This window comes from Solanum verrucosum, unplaced genomic scaffold (assembly GCF_900185275.1).
Source record: "Solanum verrucosum unplaced genomic scaffold, falcon-dt-bn FXZP01000195.1, whole genome shotgun sequence".
Classification (NCBI taxonomy): domain Eukaryota; kingdom Viridiplantae; phylum Streptophyta; class Magnoliopsida; order Solanales; family Solanaceae; genus Solanum; species Solanum verrucosum.
In genome coordinates, this window is record NW_026020164.1 from 356,317 (window position 1) to 365,783 (window position 9,467).

The window sequence follows — 9,467 nt, forward strand, 5'->3', positions numbered from 1 at the left end:
TAGGAAATACTTTACATTGTATTCATTCAACATGTAATAAATTTTATGCTATTTTGTACCTTTTTTTTAGAAATAAAATTTGCTTAATTAATCAACAACAATAGAATGATATATTATGGCAAATATACTCTTCGAATCCGCGTTAGGCCTACCTCTGGCACGAAGATGTCACAAACATATTAGGATGCCTTTACATGTTATTTTTACAATTTATTTGAGTTTACTTGATGACTTGTTTGTATATTATTTTTTTAACTTATTTGACTTGCTTGCTATGTAACTTATTTGAGTTTATGTGAACATGACTTTACTTTTTGATTTGAAACTAACATCATTTGTATTTCACTGTCTATATTTTATCTTTATTTTTATTCCCAATCAAAGTTGATTCGTGTTGACAATCGAGCTGGCCGACCATCCTTACTTCACAAGGTCCAAGTCATCGGCATTACCTCGGCGTAGTTTGGTTATTCAACGAAAAAAATTAATATGACTAACCTAACCGCTTCTGATTCAATTGGTCTAGGACATATCATGGTTTCTAATGACTCTCCCGAGACTTCCGAAGATAAAACTACTATTCAACATATCGTCTGCTTGACTCGAGATTTAGGATCTACGTAGTGAACTAACTCAGGTTAGAGACTTGACCAATTTATCTATCACACTCCAAAGTCTACTTCCTGAACCTAAAAGTACTGCACCAAACCCACATCGCTTTCCATCACTTGATTCACCAGTTCCTGAACACTTTCCTCCACAACAGCCTCCGCCTACCAACAATAACCTTCCCCCAATGACCTACCCAAATCCACCGAATTTTCCACCCATCTACACTTCCCCACAAAGTCAACCGCCTACCTACACTACCTATGCTACTCCTCCTAATCCACCACATGTAAACCCACAAAATCAACCTCCAACTCATACTCTTTACGTTTCTTTTCCCACTAACACCTATCCACTGCCTACAACTACTCTTGTAAACACATCGAATTCACCACCTCCAATCCAAAATTCTCCCACTATCCAAACTTATCCAATTCAGCATATACAAGGGGCACATATTGCCACTCCTTACGCGCAACATGATTCTCCAGTATATGCGGTGGAAATTCAAGCCTTTACCAACCCAATATCGGTCAAGTTTCAACCCGAGGTAGATCAATATGAGGAAATGGATAATGATGTGAAGGCAAAGACTGATGATGTGTTAGTTAGAGAGATTCGTGATCTTAATGAAGCAATGAGAAATCTCCAAACTACTAGGGGTAACAAAAGCTTAGAATATGAGGATTTGTGTGTGCAACCTGGCATTGACTTGGGTATAGGGTACAAACCGCCAAAGTTTGATATATTCAATGGAATCGATGATCCTCATACACATCTAAGGGAATATTGTGACAAATTGGTAGGAGTGGGGAGATACTAGAGGGTCCATATGAAGTTGTTCATAAGAAGTTAATCTAGTAAACCTCTTTATTGTTACGCACAACAAGATCTCCATAAATGGCGTGGTTGAAGTGATATGACACAAACCTTTATAGATCGATTCAAGTTCAACATTGATATCACACCCGATAGGTTCTACTTGACTAAATTAAAGAAGAAGTCAAGTAAGACATTTCATAAATATGCTCTATGTTGGAGGTCAGCATCAGCTAGAGTCCAACCACCGATGAGTGAAAGTGAAATGACTGCTTCCTTCATTAAATGTCAAGATAACAGTTTTTACTATGAGAAAATGATAACCATGATGGGGAAAAAGTTCACAGAAATCATTAGAATGGGAGAAATCTTGGAAGAAAGAACCAAATCAGGAAGAATCCAATACTTTACAGCCTTGCAAGTTGCAAGTAAAGCGATTCAATATGGTTCTATCAATGGGAACAAAAAGAAAAGAGAAGATATATCTACTATCATGATTGACCAAAGATGCACACCAAGTCAAGTTCGTCCCTACCTAAATCAACCACACCAATCCATATACCCTTGCCAATATGGTGAAACTTCACCGACTCTCTACCATCCTCCATCAACTCCTTAACATGTGTACAACACCCAGGTAAGCTACTATCAACCTCGAACCCCTACTTACCATAAACCACATCCGTACCAACCCATCCAGGCTTCAACTTTTCAAAATCGACCATATTCCGCACCTAGAGCTCGTCCAAATTATGAAATCAAAACCACTCGGAACTATACCAAAATTGCCGAACCATTGGCTCAATTGCTTGAGAGGTTGAAAGTTGTAGGTATGATTCAACCAATTGAAGGAAAAATTCTTGATTCTATTCCAAAATGTTTTAATGGTTCCAAGCGTTGTGCCTATCATTCTAAAGGTGTTGGACACAACAATGAGGATTGTTATGGTCTCAAAACCAAGATTTAAGGTTTGATTAAAGAAGGAGCAATTCAACTTACTGGACCTCAGCCCAACGTGAGCAACAACCCTCTACAGAAATGCTAATGTGAACATGATAATTATAGAGGAAAATTTGGTTGTGAAAGGAAGTATTATTCTAATTGGAAAGGTGAAAAATGAACTTTATCATCATTTTATGCTCCTGCCATGACAACCCAAGAACAGGCACCGATAGAGATAACAACTACAACTACTTACATGCCTATCTACAATATTGAGACACCAACTATTTGGGGTGATGAACCAGAGGAGACTTTGAAGAATTGGACTTGTACTCCATTCCTAGTTCGCCGGGAGTCTTGGTAGATTAAACAAGTAGTAACACTTTTGAAGTAGCACGATTTTAAAACATTTAGACTTAAATCGTGCCTTAAAACTTTATGTTGTTTTGCCTTATTTTTTTGAAAGCTTAATTGCAAAATCTATGAATGCATTTCCTATTTTCTTAATTGTCTCTTACTTATTACTTTTAGATATACATTTTTTTAATATATCAATTTTCAAATCTATCAATTTTATGATTGTGACGTATGATGAAACAAATGAACAAAAGTTTGATACGAAGCAAGATGATGAAATATGTGAAGATGACTTAGAGTTGAACGATCAACCATGTATCATGACAACATGACAATATCTAAGCATGAGAGGTCAAGACACTACACCAAAGGTTGACATTAGATAGGTTTCTTTTAAATGTAACTTTCATTTTTCATGTAACTTACGAACTACGTTCTGACATGATTCCTTTGGTAGGATACATAGGCAACCCACATAGGGTTTAGTTTTAATAAAGAACAATTCTAAATTTTCCTACTTGTAACATGAGAACTACGCCTGACTTGATTCCTTCGGTGGGATACGTAGGCCACCCACATATTGTTCAGTCACATTTGGGTAGAAAATAAATTATTTTACTATTAATGTCATCTGAACTACACATGGCATGATTCCCTTAGTGGGATATGTAGGCACCTTATATCGGTCTCACCACAATATAAATTTAGTATACTTCTTTGAAATCAACATTGGGGCATAATTTTGGGAAACTTGGTCATGGAATGATTGGAAACTGTTAAGCTATAAGCTACTACCTGACAAGAAGTAACAAACAAAGGTGTTCATTTTGTTTCAAATTTGTCACAATCTAAGAGTTGGTAGAAGTTATTTTTCTTACAACTTATAGACATATACTTACCTATTTTCCTACGTACTAACAAATGTCTCTTTTTAAAAATAAATAAATTTGGACTTGTAGTCCTTTTTATTCAGTCCTTAATGGACTAAAAGTTAAGACACAAAACAACCCAAATAATCTGTCGGCCCATAGCCAGACCATTAATAAATACATTGTATGGTTTCCTAATGTGTTCTCACTACCACTTTCCACTTCAGCTTCCTCAGTTCCTTCTTTAAAACCTGCCGCTCGAGAATGTTCTCCGTGATTTTCTTTAACGATGAATTGAAATTCCTTCTTCTTTGGGTAATCAACATCCTTCATGATCAACCTGTGATATGTATTTCTATCTTCAGCTCTCAAAGGTTTGTATTCTCTTTCAATTTCTTTGCTACCATTTCTCCCCTTTTCAGTTGACTCTAGCTTTCTTGCAGGTGTGTCTTCCAGTTGAAGTTCTTGTCTAGCTCAAATGAGAGTGTGAGCCTTGTATTTCAGCTATGAAGCTCCGTGTAAGAACCCTTCACCCTCTTTTTTTTTATTTCTTATTTGAGACCTTGACCCCTTTATTTACCAGTTAAAGCCGAATAGGAGAGAACTAGTTAGCTCCCGTGCTTCTTTATGTCGATCTCTTTGTTGAATGCTCATTGTGGATTCAGATAAGGCTCCTTGTCTCTCGGCCTTTCCTGGTCCTTTTACAACTCTTTTGCTCCAAAAATAGATAGATTCTAATTTGCACATATCATAACTGAGTAACTCTGTGTCATCTATGTTGTATCTAAGCATGTTGTCCGTTGTTGTTAACGTATATTTTTCTTGTTTTAATCCTAACTGCTGGGACATGATGTTTATCCATATTAAGAATTTTTATTCCTTGTTTTTCAAGTTGATTAAACTGCTGGAATATCATCTTTTGTTATGTATTGATTGCTGATTTAGCTAAATAGTCCGCTAGTTGATTCAGCTCTCTAAAACTATGCCAGACCTGTACATTTATTTTCTGCATCATCTCATGTATGTCTTCCACCTTCTTGATGATCTCCCATGGTATTCTCCAACACCTGTTAATCATGTTTTTAATGCCAATGAATCTGTTTCCAGTCTCACTTGCATTAATCATTTTTCCAAGCAATATTGTAATGCTTTCCAGACTGCCATGACCTCTGCTTCCATATTAGTAGCCTCCCCTATGCTCTTTTCCTCTGCATATATGAGGTCTCTTCTCCCATCTCTTATGCAATATCCATATGAACTCTGCCTGAGATTCCCTTTACCAGCTCCATTAGTGTTGCATGTCACCCAACCTTCCTGTGGTTGCTTCCACTTGACCAACTTGTAGTGTAATGTTGGCTTGTACTTATGTAGCGTGTCCATTGTATCTGACCAGTGATGTGAAATTCTTTTTATCCATGGAAATTTTTACCCTTATAAACTGATGTATTGTCAATTGACATTGATAATACATCCTGTTGTAAGAGGTTTCCATTCCATGTTTGAAAGAATTTCTCCGCTTCCACAGTTCCCACATAATGATCGCTGGAATTACCTTCAATACTTGTTCAAGCTTATTTGATGCCTTATGCTCCCATTATTTGAAAATGAGTTGTTGAAGATTTAACCCATTTATTGTAATACATGCAAATGTAGCAAACTGCTTCTATAGCTTTTGGGCTATGGGAGTTTTAGTAAAACGTGAGACATAGTCTCCATTTCCCCTTTGTCACAGCAATAACATTTGGACACTACTTGCATCCTCATTCTCTTAAGATTGTCATCTGTAGCAATTGTCCTCCTCTACGCCCTCCATAAAAAGAAACTAATCTTAAATGGCAGCCCCTTGAACCACATGCCACTCCTCCATTCCTCTTCTACCTTTTTACCTCTCATTATGTGGTAAGCTGATTTAACAGTAAATATTTCAATTGTTTTACTAACCCACCATGTCTTATCTAAACTTTCCTCCAATGTGTTGGGCTTAATGTTCGTGATTATATGCTGAACCATATAATCATATATAAACATCTTTAGTTTACTCTCATCCCATGATCCATTTTTGATAAATTCTTTCACCTCTAACTCCTCTTTTTGTGCCAACTCCCCTTATGTATAGTATAATGCCCCTTGTCTAGTCCAATTGTCAAATCAAAAAATGGAATTTCCAGCTTTGATTTGCCACCAAATTTCATGTACCACTTCCTCTCTAATGTTGACCATTTTCCTGCATACTTGTGAAACACATGAGCTTGTTGTGATCATTGGGTGATATTTCTTGCAGTATTTATTCTACATGCATTTTTTCCATAATGACTTTGTGGATACGTGAAAGTTCCATCAGAACTTTGCAAATAAAGCTTTGTTGACATCATGTAGTGATCGAAACCCAAGTCCTCTCTCTCCCTTTGGGTAACACAAATCTCCCCAGGCCACCCAATGGTTTCCTTTAACTTCTCCCAAGTTTCCCCAAATTTTTTTTGATGAATTTGCTCTAACACTTTTTTGGGTGGATTCAAAGCAGATAACATGTAAATTGGCATTGATTGCAGCACATTATTGACTAGCACCCACTTCTCACCAAAAGATAAGAACTTATTATGCCATGTTAGGATTCTCTTAGCAATTTTCTTAACCATTTCTTCATAATAGCTCGACTTCTTCCTACCATAGAAAACTGGACAACCCAAGTATGTGAAAGAAAATTACCTTGTCTTATCCCCATTAATCTGTGCATTCTGATTGCTACAATCAAAGAAGTTTTATCACGGAGATTAAAAAAATGTTTGATTTATTAATCTTTTGCCCAGAAACATTTTCATAATCTCTTAAAACCTTCATCATCTTGATTATTGATCCTCTATCCCCCGAACAAAACAATATGGTATCATCTACATAAGACAAATGATTTATTTATGGGCTCCATTTCGACAGGCCATATCCTTTCACTTCTCCATCTTTGTGTAGACTGTTTAACCCTCGTGCTAATACCTCTGCTGCAATAATGAAGAGGGTAGGTGATAAGGGATCACATTGTTTCAATCCTCTTGGCAAGTCAAAAAATTCACGTGCTTTGCCATTTATTAGGACTGAATAGTTGTTAGACATGATCTGTCATACCATGTCTATAATTACCTCTGCGAAACCAAATTTTCTTAACACTTTAGTTAGGAAAATCCAAGATACTCTATCATATGCCTTAGCCATGTCCAGCTTCACCACCACATTAATGTTCTTGTTCCTCCTGTTGATGTCTCTGATAATCTCCTGGGCTAGTAAAATATTTTCCGTAATGCTCCTTCCTTTAACAAAGCCTGATTGAGTCTGCGATATAATATTAGGTAAAACTAATATCATCCTCTCATGCACCATCCTAGAGATAATTTTATTCATAAAGGAACTAAGACTTATGGGTCGAAGGTCTGCAAAACTCTTCACTGTCTCTTTTTTAGGCAACACACCAAATTCGTATGCGTTATAAGCTTGGACATCTCTTGTCCACAACAGAAAACATGCACCACCCTGGTAATGTGGTCCCTTATTATCTCCTAGCAATATTGAAAGAAATGACTCGCAAAACCATCCGGACCGCATGCGCTGCCACTATTTAATGCAAAGACTACTTTTTTTACTTTCTCTTGGTCTGGAGGCTTGGTCATTACTTCATTTTCTGCATTATATATACACTTAGGGATATGTTCAAGCATCGTGTAATCCTCTCCACTATTCTCCTATGCAAATTGGTCCTTGTAGTACTCCACAATTGCACCCCAAATTTCGTCATTAGACATCAAGATTACCCCTTGCTCTGTAGTCAATTCAGCAATGTGTAGTTTCTTTCTTCTCCCTTTAACAAATGAATGGAAATATTTGGTGTTCATGTCACCGTGTGTGAACCACTTCATTCCCTCTTTTTGCGTCCAAAATTCCTCCTCCAAACTAAGATAGTTTTTTAATTCTGCCTCTACCTTACTCAGTTCAGACCCGTTACTTGCTAATGGTTGTATCTCCAGTTGCGCCTCTTTTACCTTAATAATGTCCTCTATCATTGCAATCTATTGGAAAACGTTGCCAAAATCCACTTTGCTCCAAGTTGACAATGCTTTCTTGACCTTCTTCATTTTAGCATGGAATTTAACAAATGGATTCCCCACATAATCAATCTTCCAGCTTTCCTCTACAATCTTCTTGAACTGATGATGTTTACTCCAAAAATTCAAAAATCTAAAAGGCTTGATCGAAGGTTCCTCTTGTGTGTTGCAAATCATGTGATGTGGTGCATGATCAAATCCCTGCCTAATGAGCTGTTGTACCTTGGAGGATGGGAACAACTCCGTGAATTCTTGATTTACCAATATCCTATCCAATCTTTTAAATATACATGCCTCCTCTATCCGACCATTCCACCATGTATATTTACTGCCTGAAAAATGCATTTCAGATAGGGCACAACTACTAATGAAGGCTGCAAAGTCCATGGCTTCATTATGTGTAAATTCTAATCCTCCTAACTTTTCCTCCTCATTTAGAATCACATTAAAATCTCCACCAATGACCCAAGGGCACTGCACTCTCTCCGCTATGCTATCTAATTCCTCCCATAGCTCCAGCCTCTCTAAACCATTGCACCTAGCATATACCGCTGAAATGATGAACTCCTTATCATTTTTTCTGAATTGTATGGAAACTTGTTGCACTATGTCTAATATAAAACTACCTTCCCACTCCTCCTTCCAAAAGTACCAAATTTTTCCGTTATAATTTACTCCCGCTTTGTCAAATCCTAACTTCCTTTTATATTGATCTAACTCTAATGGATTTTGAAAAGGTTCCATCAAAACTATAAATGAGTAATGATGTCTTTTATTCAAGTCCATTAATCGCTCAAAAGACTTTTGAATGTTAATGGACCTAACATTCCAGAAAATTATTTTTTCAATCATTGATCACTATTGGCTCCCCTATCCCTGTTGCTCCTTGTTTTGAATTGTAACGGAATAACTGGTCTACCTTTTCGTGCCCCATACTTCAAACTGTTAGTGTGCCTTGGGGATAAGTCCCTGACTTCACTAATCTCCTGAATGTTATACTCCATATCATCGTCCTCTTCAGTATTTCTTCTAAGTTGCAGCACTTCAACTTCTTCCTCTATTAAATCTGTCCCCTTTGCTATTTCCTCAGCATCATAAGAATCACCCCTCACCTCTCCATGTCTTAATACAATTAGATTTCGTGGTGTGGAAACATTATCTTCACCTCCCAGTTGTCTACTTTCTCCACCTTTACTCGTTGATGTCACTTGTTTCCATTCTGCCCGTCTTGTGATGCCCTGCATTGATTTTCTTCCATTTGATCTGTCCTGCTTTCTTCTGCACTTGTTTGTTGACCAACTGTATTGCCTTTGCCTTTGTTAGTACCACCTGATTTGTACAACTATTCTTTGTTATCACTCATTCGTACCCGAGGAGAATGATCCATGGATGGTACGCTCTCCATCTCTACCTCATTTTCATTCACCATATCCTTTTCCTGCTCCTTTCCTATATCCTGATTTTCGGACTCCAACAGGTTAAACTTGTTTCCTATTAATATACCCACTTGTTCCAAACTTTCTCAGTCTCCTTGTGCCTTCCTCCTCCCTATGTTTTGTGTCTATATTCCATAAATTCTTCCTCTTTTCTGCCGTTACATTTCTCTCCTTCCTTCCCTATTGTGTTTTTCCCTTTACTATCTTCTTTGCTAGTGATTCCTTCGATCTTCTTCCCCTCATCCTGTCCTGCTTTCTCCTTGTGTGGATATAATTCCGGATGTACAACATAGCACTGTTGTTCATTATGCCCTTGAATCATACAAGTCTGACAATACTTTGGAACA

The 9,467-nt window shown here is 37.3% G+C and overlaps 1 protein-coding gene across 1 annotated transcript; it reads left to right on the top strand.

Annotated features, from left to right (window-relative positions):
• The first annotated feature begins 489 nt into the window (after window positions 1-489).
• Window positions 490-1,432, top strand: LOC125828736 (leucine-rich repeat extensin-like protein 1). Its single transcript, XM_049508070.1, has 2 exons — window positions 490-537; window positions 638-1,432. The coding sequence occupies exons 1-2, from the start codon at window positions 490-492 to the stop codon at window positions 1,430-1,432; spliced, it is 843 nt and encodes a 280-aa protein (XP_049364027.1).
• The last annotated feature ends 8,035 nt before the right edge of the window (window positions 1,433-9,467 follow it).

Bases quoted from the DNA above. Each gene is read 5' to 3' on its own strand.
- LOC125828736 (XM_049508070.1), top strand. From the start codon at position 490: ATGACTAACCTAACCGCTTCTGATTCAATTGGTCTAGGACATATCATG. The intron at 538-637 runs GTTTCTAATGAC...GAACTAACTCAG, and splicing joins TTGGTCTAGGACATATCATG to GTTAGAGACTTGACCAATTT.